The 15,623-nt window shown below is 53.2% G+C and overlaps 1 protein-coding gene across 1 annotated transcript; it reads right to left on the bottom strand.

Moving 5' to 3' along the window:
* Window positions 1-233: 233 nt before the first annotated feature.
* On the bottom strand, window positions 234-14,498 carry dld (deltaD). The gene is made up of 14 exons (XM_080522237.1): window positions 14,309-14,498; window positions 12,425-12,497; window positions 12,259-12,338; window positions 12,089-12,157; window positions 11,285-11,354; window positions 10,439-10,539; window positions 10,212-10,355; window positions 8,616-8,717; window positions 8,354-8,544; window positions 8,108-8,278; window positions 3,140-3,329; window positions 2,908-3,045; window positions 1,778-1,867; window positions 234-1,043 (listed from the first exon to the last, which is right to left on the bottom strand). The coding sequence occupies exons 1-14, from the start codon at window positions 14,477-14,479 to the stop codon at window positions 978-980; spliced, it is 1,656 nt and encodes a 551-aa protein (XP_080378363.1). The 5' UTR covers window positions 14,480-14,498; the 3' UTR covers window positions 234-977.
* Between the last annotated feature and the right edge of the window lie 1,125 nt (window positions 14,499-15,623).

Raw genomic sequence — 15,623 nt, forward strand, 5'->3', positions numbered from 1 at the left:
AACTAAGGAGGTAACTGTAACTTGTGGCAGAAGTAACTAAGGAGGTAACTGTAACTTGTGGCAGAAGTAACTAAGGAGGTAACTGTAACTTGTGGCAGAAGTAACTAAGGAGGTAACTGTAACTTGTGGCAGAAGTAACTAAGGAGGTAACTGTAACTTGTGGCAGAAGTAACTAAGGAGGTAACTGTAACTTGTGGGATCGTCGGCCCTCCCAGAGGAAGAAAAACTCGACGTCGTCTGTAAAACAACTTTATTGGTTTCCAAAGTGAAACAAGCCATAAAAGCCCAGAGCCAATCACAGTGCAGCCCTCAGGCTCCGCCCACTGAGGGGGGAGGCCAGGGTGGGCGGGGCCTGCTCCACCTCCCATCAGGCCTCCAGCCGCCGGCAGAGCAAATCTTTATCTACAAGCTGATGGAGTGATGGAGGAGGAGAAGAAGAAGAAGAAGAGTCTCCGAACACCTTTATTCTTTCATCTGAACATTTAAATTACACCAGGGGACCTGGGGACAGTCCACCAGGGGACAGGGGGACCGTCCACCGGGGGGACCGTCCACCAGGGGGACAGTCCACCAGGGGGACCGTCCACCAGGGGGACAGTCCACCAGGGGGACCTGGGGACACTCCACCAGGGGACAGGGGGACAGTCCACCGGGGGGACCGTCCACCAGGGGGACAGTCCACCAGGGGACAGGGGGACACTCCACCAGGGGACAGGGGGACCGTCCACCAGGGGACAGGGGGACAGTCCACCAGGGGACAGGGGGACCGTCCACCAGGGGGACCTGGGGACACTCCACCAGGGGACAGGGGGACCATCCACCAGGGGACAGGGGGACAGCCCACCAGGGGACAGGGGGACCGTCCACCAGGGGGACAGGGGGACCATCCACCAGGGGACAGTCCACCAGGGGGACAGCCCACCAGGGGACAGGGGGACAGTCCACCTCCTCTACACCCGCCTCCGTCCAGCTGCTGGTCAGAAGTTGATGGCTTTACCGAATGACGCCGCCAGGTTGGCTTCTCTGAACGCCTCCGACACCGTCTGAGTGGGGGGGGGGGGGGGGGGGAGGAGGAGGAGAGGAGGAGGAGGAGGGGGGGGAGGAGGAGGAGGAGGAGGAGGAGGAGGAGGAGGGGGGGGAGGGGGAGGAGGAGGAGGGGGGGGAGGGGGAGAGGAAGAAGAGGTGGGGGAGGAGGTGGAGGGGGGGGAAGAGGAGGAGGAGGAGAGGAAGAGGAGGGGGGGGAGGAGGAGGAGGAGGAGGGGGGGGAAGAGGAGGAGGAGGAGGAGGAGGAGGAGAGGAAGAGGAGGGGGGGGAGGAGGAGGAGGAGGGGGGGAGGGGGAGAGGAGGAGGGGGGGAGGGGGAGAGGAAGAGGAGGAGGAGGGGAGGAAGAGGAAGAGGAGGAGGAGAGGAAGAGGAGGGGGGGGAGAGGAGGAGGAGGAGGTGGAGGGGGGAGAGGAGGAGGAGGAGGTGGAGGGGGGGGAAGAGGAGGAGGAGAGGAAGAGCAAGCGGTCAGAAGTGAGCTTCTCTCAGCCAGCAGTGACGGTCAGTACCCAGCAGCCCCACTAGAGGGAGCACTGGACATAATGGACATAATGGACATAATGGACATAATGGACATAATGGACATCAGCTCACATCTGCAATTAAAGCTTTTACTGACTAACTGCTAAATCCTGGGGACCGGGACCACATCGGGGGGGGGGGGGTGTGTGTGTGTGTGTGTGTGTGTGTGTGTGTGTGTGTGTGTGTGTGTGTGTGTGTGTGTGTGCGCGCATACCGGGTGGGCGTGGCAGACTCGGGCGACGTCCTCACAGGAAGCGCCGTACTCCATGGCTAATGTGGCTTCATTGATCATCTCTCCTGCCCCCTGCAGGACAACACAGCACACTTCACCCTCCTGTCCTCACCCTGTGACCCTGTGACCCTGGACACCTGACCCTGTGACCCTGGAGGCCTGACCCTGTGACCCTGGACACCTGACCCTGTGACCCTGGAGGCCTGACCCTGTGACCCTGGAGACCTGACCCTGTGACCCTGGAGGCCTGACCCTGTGACCCTGTGACCCTGGACACCTGACCCTGTGACCCTGGAGGCCTGACCCTGTGACCCTAGACACCTGACCCTGTGACCCTGGAGGCCTGACCCTGTGACCCTGGACACCTGACCCTGTGACCCTGTGACCCTGGACACCTGACCCTGTGACCCTGGAGGCCTGACCCTGTGACCCTGTGACCCTGGACACCTGACCCTGTGACCCTGGAGGCCTGACCCTGTGACCCTGGACACCTGACCCTGTGACCCTGTGACCCTGGAGGCCTGACCCTGTGACCCTGGACACCTGACCCTGTGACCCTGTGACCCTGGAGGCCTGACCCTGTGACCCTGTGACCCTGGACACCTGACCCTGTGACCCTGGAGGCCTGACACTGTGACCCTGGACACCTGACCCTGTGACCCTGTGACCCTGGAGGCCTGACCCTGTGACCCTGGACACCTGACCCTGTGACCCTGTGACCCTGGAGGCCTGACCCTGTGACCCTGTGACCCTGGACACCTGACCCTGTGACCCTGGAGGCCTGACCCTGTGACCCTGGAGGCCTGACCCTGTGACCCTGGACACCTGACCCCTGACCCTGTGACCCTGGAGGCCTGACCCTGTGACCCTGTGACCCTGGACACCTGACTCTGTGACCCTGGAGGCCTGACCCTGTGACCCTGGACACCTGACCCCTGACCCTGTGACCCTGGAGGCCTGACCCTGTGACCCTGTGACCCTGGACACCTGACTCTGTGACCCTGGAGGCCTGACCCTGTGACCCTGAAGCAGTGCCCCGGTGCCCCTGACCCCCCCAGGAGGACCCAGTGCCCCGGTGCCCCCGACCCCCCAGGAGGACGAGGGTGTCTTACGGTCCCCAGGATGTGGGCCCCCAGCATGCGGTCCGTCTCCTTGTGGCTCAGGATCTTCACCAGCCCGTCGGTGTCGGCGTTGGTTTTGGCTCGACTGTTGGCTGCAAAGGGGAACTTGCCCACTTTGTAGGGAACGCCCTGGGGGGGGGGGGGGGGGGTGAGGGGGGGGGGGAGAGGTCAGTCATCTGGTCAGATACACCCCCCCTCCCCTCCCCCCCCCGGCTCCTCCCACCTCCTCCTTCAGCTGCTCCTCCGTCTTGCCCACCCAGGCCACCTCAGGGTGGGTGTAGATGACGGAGGGCACACAGTTGTAGTCCAGGTGTACGGCTCCACCCGCCATACCCTCCACACAGATGATCCCCTCGTCCTCCGCCTTGTGGGCCAGCATGGGCCCCGCAACTACGTCACCGATGGCGTAGATACTGAGGAGCAGAGCAGGTCAGCCTCCACCCTCCAACTGGAAGACTCTACACTCTATATACTCTATATACTCTATATACTCTAGACTCTCTAGACTCTATATACTCTAGACACTATATACTCTAGACTCTCTAGACACTATATACTCTATATACTCTATATACTCTAGACTCTAGACTCTATATACTCTAGACACTCTAGACTCTATATACTCTAGACACTATATACTCTAGACTCTATATACACTCTCTAGACTCTATATACTCTATATACTCTAGACTCTATATACACTCTCTAGACTCTATATACTCTATATACTCTATACACTCTATACACTCTATACACTCTAGACTCTATACTCTATACACTCTATACACTCTAGACTCTATATACTCTAGACACTATATACTCTATATACTCTATACACTCTATATACTCTATACTCTATATACTCTAGACTCTCTATACTCTATATACTCTATATACTCTATATACTCTATACACTATATACACTATATACTCTAGACTCTCTAGACACTATATACTCTATATACTCTATACTCTCTATACTCTCTAGACACTATATACTCTATATACTCTATACTCTATACTCTCTAGACACTATATACTCTAGACTCTCTAGACACTATAGACTATATACTCTATAAACTCTATACACTCTATACACTCTATATACTCTAGACTCTATAGACTCTATACTCTATATACTCTAGACTCTCTAGACTCTATATACTCTATATATTCTAGACTCTAGACACTCTATAAACTCTATACACTCTATACACTCTATATACTCTAGACTCTATAGACTCTATACTCTATATACTCTAGACTCTCTAGACTCTATATACTCTATATATTCTAGACTCTAGACACTCTATACACTCTATATACTCTATATACTCTAGACTCTAGACACTCTATACTCTAGACTCTATAAACTCTATACACTCTATACACTCTATATACTCTAGACTCTATAGACTCTATACTCTATATACTCTAGACTCTCTAGACTCTATATACTCTATATATTCTAGACTCTAGACACTCTATAAACTCTATACACTCTATACACTCTATATACTCTAGACTCTATAGACTCTATACTCTATATACTCTAGACTCTCTAGACTCTATATACTCTATATATTCTAGACTCTAGACACTCTATACACTCTATATACTCTATATATTCTAGACTCTAGACACTCTATACACTCTATATACTCTATATACTCTAGACTCTAGACACTCTATACTCTAGACTCTATAAACTCTATACACTCTATACACTCTATATACTCTAGACTCTATAGACTCTATACTCTATATACTCTAGACTCTCTAGACTCTATATACTCTATATATTCTAGACTCTAGACACTCTATAAACTCTATACACTCTATACACTCTATATACTCTAGACTCTATAGACTCTATACTCTATATACTCTAGACTCTCTAGACTCTATATACTCTATATATTCTAGACTCTAGACACTCTATACACTCTATATACTCTATATATTCTAGACTCTCTAGACTCTATACACTCTATATATTCTAGACTCTAGACACTCTATAAACTCTATATACTCTAGACTCTATATACTCTAGACTCTATACACTCTATATACTCTATACACTCTAGACTCTATATACTCTATATACTCTAGACTCTATACACTCTATACACTCTAGACACTCTAGACACTCTAGACTCTATACACTCTAGACACTCTAGACACTCTAGACACTCTAGACACTCTATACACTCTATACACTCTATATATTCTAGACTCTAGACACTCTATAAACTCTATATACTCTATATACTCTAGACTCTATACACTCTATATACTCTAGACTCTAGACACTCTAGACACTCTAGACACTCTAGACACTCTAGACTCTATACACTCTAGACTCTATACACTCTAGACTCTATACACTCTAGACACTCTAGACACTCTAGACTCTAGACACTCTATATACTCTATATATTCTAGACTCTAGACACTCTATAAACTCTATATACTCTATATACTCTAGACTCTATACACTCTATATACTCTATATACTCTAGACTCTATATACTCTATATACTCTAGACTCTATACACTCTATACACTCTATACACTCTAGACTCTATACACTCTAGACTCTATACACTCTAGACACTCTAGACACTCTAGACTCTATACACTCTAGACTCTATACACTCTAGACTCTATACACTCTAGACTCTATACACTCTAGACTCTATACACTCTAGACTCTATACACTCTAGACACTCTAGACTCTATACACTCTAGACTCTATACACTCTAGACTCTATACACTCTAGACTCTATACACTCTAGACTCTATACACTCTAGACTCTATACACTCTAGACACTCTAGACACTCTAGACACTCTAGACACTCTATATACTCTATATATTCTAGACTCTAGACACTCTATAAACTCTATATACTCTATATACTCTAGACTCTATACACTCTATATACTCTATATACTCTAGACTCTATATACTCTATATACTCTAGACTCTATACACTCTATACACTCTATACACTCTATACACTCTATACACTCTATACACTCTATACACTCTATACACTCTAGACTCTATACACTCTATACACTCTAGACTCTATACACTCTAGACTCTATACACTCTATACACTCTAGACTCTATACACTCTAGACTCTATACACTCTAGACTCTATACACTCTATACACTCTAGACTCTATACACTCTAGACTCTATACACTCTAGACTCTATACACTCTAGACTCTATACACTCTAGACTCTATACACTCTAGACTCTATACACTCTAGACTCTATACACTCTAGACTCTATACACTCTAGACTCTATACACTCTAGACTCTATACACTCTAGACTCTATACACTCTCTAGACTCTCTAGACTCTATATGGTTTATAGATGCTGAGGAGCAGAGCAGGTCAGTCCTGGTACTGGGTACTCTGTACAAGTTATATATACTGAGATATATACTGCATACTTCTATACAAGTTAGAATAGTACTCTGGTCAGGGGGGTACTCTGGTCAGGGGGGTACTACAGTCAGGGGGGTACTACAGTCAGGGGGGGTACTACAGTCAGGGGGGGTACTACAGTCAGGGGGTACTACAGTCAGGGGGGTACTACAGTCAGGGGGGGTACTACAGTCAGGGGGGGTACTACAGTCAGGGGGGGTACTACAGTCAGGGGGGGTACTACAGTCAGGGGGGTACTACAGTCAGGGGGGTACTACAGTCAGGGGGTACTCCGGTCAGGGGGGTACTACAGTCAGGGGGGTACTACAGTCAGGGGGGGTACTACAGTCAGGGGGGTACTCCGGTCAGGGGGGTACTCCGGTCAGGGGGGTACTACAGTCAGGGGGGTACTCCGGTCAGGGGGGTACTACAGTCAGGGGGGTACTACAGTCAGGGGGGTACTACAGTCAGGGGGTACTCCGGTCAGGGGGGTACTACAGTCAGGGGGGTACTACAGTCAGGGGGGTACTACAGTCAGGGGGGTACTCCGGTCAGGGGGGTACTACAGTCAGGGGGGTACTCCGGTCAGGGGGGTACTCCGGTCAGGGGGGTACTCTGGTCAGGGGGGTACTCTGGTCAGGGGGGTACTCCGGTCAGGGGGGTACTACAGTCAGGGGGGTACTACAGTCAGGGGGGTACTCCGGTCAGGGGGGTACTACAGTCAGGGGGGTACTACAGTCAGGGGGGGTACTACAGTCAGGGGGGGGTACTACAGTCAGGGGGGTACTACAGTCAGGGGGGTACTACAGTCAGGGGGGTACTACAGTCAGGGGGGGTACTACAGTCAGGGGGGTACTACAGTCAGGGGGTACTCCGGTCAGGGGGGTACTACAGTCAGGGGGGTACTACAGTCAGGGGGGTACTACAGTCAGGGGGGTACTACAGTCAGGGGGGGTACTACAGTCAGGGGGGGTACTACAGTCAGGGGGGTACTACAGTCAGGGGGGGTACTACGGTCAGGGGGGTACTCCGGTCAGGGGGGTACTCCGGTCAGGGGGGTACTCCGGTCAGGGGGGTACTACAGTCAGGGGGGTACTCCGGTCAGGGGGGTACTACAGTCAGGGGGGTACTACAGTCAGGGGGGTACTACAGTCAGGGGGTACTACAGTCAGGGGGTACTACAGTCAGGGGGGTACTACAGTCAGGGGGGTACTACAGTCAGGGGGGTACTACAGTCAGGGGGGGTACTACAGTCAGGGGGGTACTACAGTCAGGGGGGTACTACAGTCAGGGGGGTACTACAGTCAGGGGGGTACTACAGTCAGGGGGGTACTCTGGTCAGGGGGGTACTCTGGTCAGGGGGGTACTCCGGTCAGGGGGGTACTACAGTCAGGGGGGTACTACAGTCAGGGGGTACTACAGTCAGGGGGGTACTCTGGTCAGGGGGGTACTACAGTCAGGGGGGTACTACAGTCAGGGGGGTACTCTGGTCAGGGGGGTACTCTGGTCAGGGGGGTACTCTGGTCAGGGGGGTACTCTGGTCAGGGGGGTACTCCGGTCAGGGGGGGTACTCTGGTCAGGGGGGGTACTACAGTCAGGGGGGTACTACAGTCAGGGGGGTACTCTGGTCAGGGGGGTACTCTGGTCAGGGGGGTACTCTGGTCAGGGGGGTACTCTGGTCAGGGGGGTACTCTGGTCAGGGGGGTACTCCGGTCAGGGGGGGTACTCTGGTCAGGGGGGTACCTGGGGACGCTGGTCTGGAAGCGGCTGTTGACCGGGACGCGGCCCCGCTGGTCCAGCTGGATCCCGACCGAGTCCAGACCCAGGTTCTGGGTGAAGGGGCGTCGCCCGATGCAGACCAGCAGGACGTCACAGGTCAGGGTCTGGTTCTTGCCCCCCGCTGCAGCTTCCACTCTGTGGAGGGAGGTGTTCAGTGGACCCCCCGGTTCACCCCCCCCCCCCCCCCCCCCAGACCCCCCCCTCACTCACGCCACGTCCAGCTTCCCGTCCGGCCTCCTGGTGGCCCCCAGGACCTTGGTCCCCAGCTGGAACTTCAGACCCTGTTTCTGCAGGACCCGCTGGAAGTTCTTGGAGATCTCCATGTCGATGCCCAGACCCCCCACGTGGCCCAGGAACTCCACCGCCGTCACCCGGGCCCCCAGACGCTGCCACACCGACCCCTGGGGGGGGACAAGGGGACCTGAGACCAGACCAGACCGGGACCCCACGGGGGTCCGGACCAGATCCTCACCAGCTCCACCCCGATGACTCCGGCTCCGATCACGATCAGGTCCTCAGGAACCTTCTTCAGGGACAACGCTCCGGTAGAGGACACCACCGTCTCCTCGTCTATCTGCAGGACAACCAGAGTACTACTGAGGAGGACTGAGGAGGACTGAGGAGGACTGGGTACTGAGGAGGACTGAGGAGGACATGAGCCTTGGTTGATCCTGGGATTTAAGGCTGAGCGAGGGTGACCCCCTACAGTGACCCTCTACAGTGACCCCCTACAGTGACCCTCTACAGTGACTCTCTACAGTGACCCCCTACAGTGACCCTCTACAGTGACTCTCTACAGTGACCCCCTACAGTGACCCCCTACAGTGACCCTCTACAGTGACCCTCTACAGTGACTCTCTACAGTGACCCTCTACAGTGACCCCCTACAGTGACCCTCTACAGTGACTCTCTACAGTGACTCTCTACAGTGACCCCCTGCAGTGACCCCCTGCAGTGACCCCCTGCAGTGACCCCCTGCAGTGACTCTCTACAGTGACCCCCTGCAGTGACCCCTGCAGTGACTCTCTACAGTGACCCCCTGCAGTGACTCTCTACAGTGACCCTCTACAGTGACCCCTACAGTGACCCCCTACAGTGACCCCTACAGTGACCCCCTACAGTGACCCCCTACAGTGACTCTCTACAGTGACCCCCTACAGTGACCCCCTACAGTGACCCCCTACAGTGACCCCTACAGTGACCCCCTGCAGTGGCTCTCTACAGTGACCCCTACAGTGACCCCCTACAGTGACCCCTACAGTGACCCCCTGCAGTGGCTCTCTACAGTGACCCCCTGCAGTGACCCCTACAGTGACCCCCTGCAGTGACCCCTACAGTGACCCCCTGCAGTGACCCTCTACAGTGACTCTCTACAGTGACCCCCTGCAGTGACCCCCTGCAGTGAACCTCTACAGTGACCCCCTGCAGTGAATCTCTGCAGTGACTCTCTACAGTGACCCCCTGCAGTGACCCTCTACAGTGACTCTCTACAGTGACCCCCTACAGTGACTCTCTACAGTGACCCCCTGCAGTGACTCTCTACAGTGACCCTCTACAGTGACTCTCTACAGTGACCCCCTGCAGTGACCCTCTACAGTGACCCCCTGCAGTGACCCTCTACAGTGACTCTCTACAGTGACCCCCTGCAGTGACTCTCTACAGTGACCCCTGCAGTGACTCTCTACAGTGACTCTCTACAGTGACCCCCTGCAGTGACCCTCTACAGTGACTCTCTACAGTGACCCCTGCTGTGACTCTCTACAGTGACCCCCTGCAGTGACCCTCTACAGTGACCCCCTACAGTGACCCTCTACAGTGACTCTCTACAGTGACCCCCTGCAGTGACTCTCTACAGTGACCCCCTGCAGTGACCCCCTACAGTGACCCCTGCAGTGACCCCCTACAGTGACCCCCTGCAGTGACTCTCTACAGTGACCCCCTGCAGTGACTCTCTACAGTGACCCTCTACAGTGCCCCTCTACAGTGACCCCCTACAGTGACCCCCTACAGTGACCCCCTACAGTGACCCTCTACAGTGACCCCCTGCAGTGACCCCTGCAGCTCCTACCTGGATCCCGGGGAAGGGCGTGACCTCTGACCCGGTGGCGATCAGGATGTTCTTGGTGTTGATGACCTGCTGGCTGCCGTCGTCCGCCGTGGCCGTCACCTGGTTCCTCCCGCTGATCCTCCCGAAGCCGGCGACGTGGGTCACCTGACGGGGCGACAGCAGAGGGCAGGGTGAGCGGCGGCGGCGGCGCCGGGCCTCCGGGACCCACCCGCTCCGACCACACCCACTTTGTTCTGCTTGAAGAGGTGAGCGATTCCTCCGGTCAGGGCCTTGACGGCGCCGCTCTTCTGGGCCATCATCTTGTCCAGGTTCAGCGAGAGGCCTGCAACTGAGGGCGCCGTGCCGTCACCACGCCGTGCCGTCACCACGCCGTGACGTCACCGCGCCGTGCCGTCACCGCGCCGTGACGCCAGCGCGCCGTGGCGTCACCGCGCCGTGACGCCAGGACGCAGTGGCGTCAGCGCGCCGTGGCGTCAGGGCGCCAGCATGCCGTGGCGTCAGGGCGCCGTGACGCCAGGGCGCCGTGACGCCAGCGCGCCGTGACGCCAGGGCGCCGTAACGCCAGCGCGCCGTGACGCCAGCGCGCCGTGGCGTCAGCGCGCCGTGACGCCAGCACGCCGTGACGTCAGCACGCCGTGACGTCAGCACAGTGACGCTAGGACGCCATGACGCCTGGACACATCAAAGTTGCGGTGTGGCACCCGAGCTAACCAGCTACCCAGCTAGCATGCGGCGCGGCTCCGCGGTGGAGACGAAGCTAAACAACTCGTCATACAATTAGAATTTTTTTTTTTTTTTTTTCATGGAAAAAAGAATCGACAATTGAAATAATCTTTGTTTGCAGCGCGAATTTTTCCATTCGACTGTTTTTTTGCAGCCGTTTGAGGTCGAGGTTTCCGTGGAAACGAGCTCAAAACAAGCAACGTGTTGGGACGCGGTTCTCCCGACGTCAGATTAGCTTGCACGGTTTCTATTCTCTAGCGACTCCTTCTGATCCGGCCGACTCGGCGGTTTCCTGTCCTGCAGCCAGGAGACCACACCGGTGAGGAAACCAGTGGAACAGGGAGCCTTACTCTCGATGCCGCGGCTCTCAAAGTCCTTGCCGTGGGCCAGGTGGTACAGGTGGGAGTTGTTGAGCAGCGCCTGGAGGGACAGGAGGAGGAGGAGGAGGGTGAATATGATGATGATGATGGTGGTGATGAATGCCAGCTTCCTTTTGTAATCCGTACACAACTGACAAAGGCCCTCACATTCATGTCGGTGGAAGTTTTTGAAAAATCTTTCCTGTTCCATAAGTGCTGCGTCATTCACACCTTCGTACACCACCGACAAAGGCCGGGCCTCCTAGGCCCGGCACCCCACCAGGTCAGTCTCATGTCACACACTGACCTCCGTAGGAGGCCTGGCCTGAGGCCATATAATTCATGTCGGTGGAAGTTTTTGAAAAACCTTTATTGTTCCATAAGTGCAGTGTCATTCACACTAGAATTGAAGTAAGACCAGATTTGGGATCGGGGCAACCTGGAGAGTACCACACTGAGATTTTCAGGTGTATCCGCTAGCTTGCGGCATAGCATGCCCGTTAGCATGCTAGTAAACATTGTTCAATTGAGCTGAAATTTGGTAGGTTGCCTAATGGGGGTGCTGCGGTCACACATCACTAGCTAATTAGCTGGTTCCGACGCCGTTTTTTCAAAATAAAAGTACAAATTTTTTTTTTTTTTTTTTTTTGCTTAAATAATATTTTTTTTAATTAACCGTTCATAGCCACCCCCCCGACGGGCAGTCTCGAGGTCCCGACCAATGCTGCTTGCAGCTTTAATTAGGTCGATGATGATGGTGGTGTTGATGGTGGTGATGACATCACAGCGTCTCACCTTGGAGGGGATGCAGCCCACGTTGAGACACGTCCCTCCCAGGGTGGGGTTCTTCTCCACGCACACCGTCTGGAACAGGAAGCAGAGCTTCACGCTACGGGACAAACCTGGCCTCCGTCACCCGGGACGGCGGGCGGAGGTTCCGCGGGCGGAGCCGGAACAAACGTCACCTTGAACCCGAGCTGCGCCGCTTTGATGGCGGCGACGTAGCCGCCGGGCCCGGAGCCCACCACCGTCACGTCGGCCTCGACTGTGGAGAGAAGCACCGTCACATGAAGGACGAGGGACAAACACCGTCCTCCCGCCGAGGACAAGGTCACAGTACAGACGTCTTACTTGCTGCTTTGTCGGCGTACGTCCTGACGGACAGCGCCGCCGCGCCGTGGACCTTACATGGTAGGTGGCTCCGCTGCAAGGCAAAGCACATGGTGAGGACACAACGTCCACCTGAGGGACAACGTCCACCTGAGGACACAACGTCCACCTGAGGGACAACGCCACCGTCCACCTGAGGGACAACGTCATTCTGAAAGACAACATCCACCTGAGGACACAACGTCCACCTGAGGGACAACGTCCACCTGAGGGACAACATCACCGTCCATCTGAGGACACAACGTCCACCTGAGGGACAACGTCCACCTGATGACACAACGTCCACCTGAGGACACAACGTCCACCTGAGGACACAATGTCCACCTGAGGACACAACGTCCACCTGAGGACACAACGTCCACCTGAGGGACAACGTCACCGTCCACCTGAGGGACAACGTCATTCTGAAAGACAACGTCCACCTGAGGACACAACGTCCACCTGAGGGCACAACGTCCACCTGAGGGACAACATCACCGTCCATCAAAGGGACAACATCACCGTCCATCTGAGGGACAATGTCCACCTGAGGGACAACATCACCGTCCATCTAAGGGACAACACCACCGTCCATCTGAGGGACAATGTCCACCTGAGGGACAACATCACCGTCCATCTGAGGGACAACCTCACCGTCCACCTGAGGACACAACGTCCACCTGAGGACACAACGTCCACCTGAGGGACAACGTCCACCTGAGGACACAACGTCCACCTGAGGACACAACGTCCACCTGAGGACACAACGTCCACCTGAGGGACAACATCACCGTCCATCTGAGGGACAACGTCCACCTGAGGGACAACATCACCGTCCATCTGAGGGACAATGTCCACCTGAGGGACAACATCACCGTCCATCTGAGGGACAACATCACCGTCCACCTGAGGACACAACGTCCACCTGAGGGACAACGTCCACCTGAGGGACAACATCACCGTCCATCTGAGGGACAACGTCCACCTGAGGGACAACATCACCGTCCATCTGAGGGACAACATCACCGTCCATCTGAGGGACAACGTCCACCTGAGGGACAACATCACCGTCCATCTGAGGGACAACGTCCACCTGAGGGACAACATCACCGTCCATCTGAGGGACAACGTCCACCTGAGGGACAACATCACCGTCCATCTGAGGGACAACATCACCATCCATCTGAGGGACAACATCACCGTCCATCTGAGGACACAACGTCCACCTGAGGACACAACGTCCACCTGAGGGACAACATCACCGTCCATCTGAGGGACAACATCACCATCCATCTGAGGGACAACATCACCGTCCACCTGAGGACACAACGTCCACCTGAGGACACAACGTCCACCTGAGGGACAACATCACCGTCCATCAGCGGCTCCAGCAGGGACATCCAGGTCTCAGTCTTCATTAGAGACATTCTGGTTCAACAATGACTGGATTCTCACATAATGACAATAGTCCCAGGCTCTTTAACCGGGACACGAGGACAAAACCCTTCAGACCAGCGACTTCCACCGTTTCTTCCACTACAAAACAACCTGACATAACAGGGAAAGACGCACTTTTCTTACATAATCAGCGCGTTTCATCACGTTTTTCAGCCGCCGAATTAACAGGCCGGACGTCACAAGTCGAAAAACACATGAGAATCCCAGAGGTCGAAGCTATTTGGTAAATAAAAGCCACGTTAAACGAGAATTGCAGGTTTTGCGAACGGAGTTCTGCGTTAGCCTAACATGCTAACCAGGCCCCGACGGCGGCTCCGCTACAGCCGTCATGCCGCCGCCGCGGAGCCGCCGAGGGCCGCCGGCTGCCCGGCCAGCGCGGGGGGGGGGGGGGGGGGGGGGGGCACTCACCGTGGCCAGGGATCGGTAGACCTGCGTCCAGCTCTGCATCGTGTCCGTGTCTCTCAGCGAGGCAGCGAGAAGCGGGTCACCTCCAACGGGCCGAGCAGACCAAGGACTCCGGGCACTGCGCATGCGCGATGTCAGGGCCAGCCGGGGACTCCGGGCACTGCGCACGCGCATTGCCAAGGAGCAGGCGAGGTCTCCGGGCAACGCGCGTGCGCAGTGTCAAAAGCGGCGCTCCTGACATCGCGCATTGCGCATCACGCATTGCGCATTACGCATTGCGCAGACGTAGACGGCGCAGCTCCCGGTGAAGGACAGCCCCGTTTACACGGCAACGTTTCACGTGACGGGCGTTTCCACTGCAGACACTGTGACAGACATGTCAGTGCGTCTGGCGGCCACAGGAGGGCGCTGGGCCTTCATCTGAGAAGAAAACAGAGAGAAGGGGAACCCCTAGTGGACGGACGAGGTACTACCTGTCATATAAGTACAATATAAGTACATATATACACATGTATACAAGATGTACACAATATAAATACATATACAAGATGTAAACAATATAAATACATATATACACATGTATACAAGATGTAAACAATATAAATACATATATACACATGTATACTAGATGTACACAAAATAAATACATATATACACATGTATACAAGATGTACACAATATAAATACATATATACACATGTATACTAGATGTACACAATATAAATACATATATACACATGTATACTAGATGTACACAATATAAATACATATATACACATGTATACTAGATGTACACAATATAAATACATATATACACATGTATACAAGATGTAAACAATATAAATACATATATACACATGTATACAAGATGTACACAATATAAATACATATATACACATGTATACTAGATGTACACAATATAAATACATATATACACATGTATACTAGATGTAAACAATATAAATACATATATACACATGTATACAAGATGTACACAAAATAAATACATATATACACATGTATACTAGATGTAAACAATATAAATACATATATACACATGTATACTAGATGTACACAAAATAAATACATATATACACATGTATACAAGATGTACACAATATAAATACATATATACACATGTATACAAGATGTACACAATATAAATACATACATACACATGTATACTAGATGTACACAATATAAATACATATATACACATGTATACAATATGTACACAAAATAAATACATATATACACATGTATACAAGATGTACACAATATAAATACATATATACACATGTATACTAGATGTACACAA

Source organism: Blennius ocellaris (genome assembly GCF_963422515.1).
Source record: "Blennius ocellaris genome assembly, contig: SCAFFOLD_50, whole genome shotgun sequence".
Classification (NCBI taxonomy): Eukaryota; Metazoa; Chordata; class Actinopteri; order Blenniiformes; family Blenniidae; genus Blennius; species Blennius ocellaris.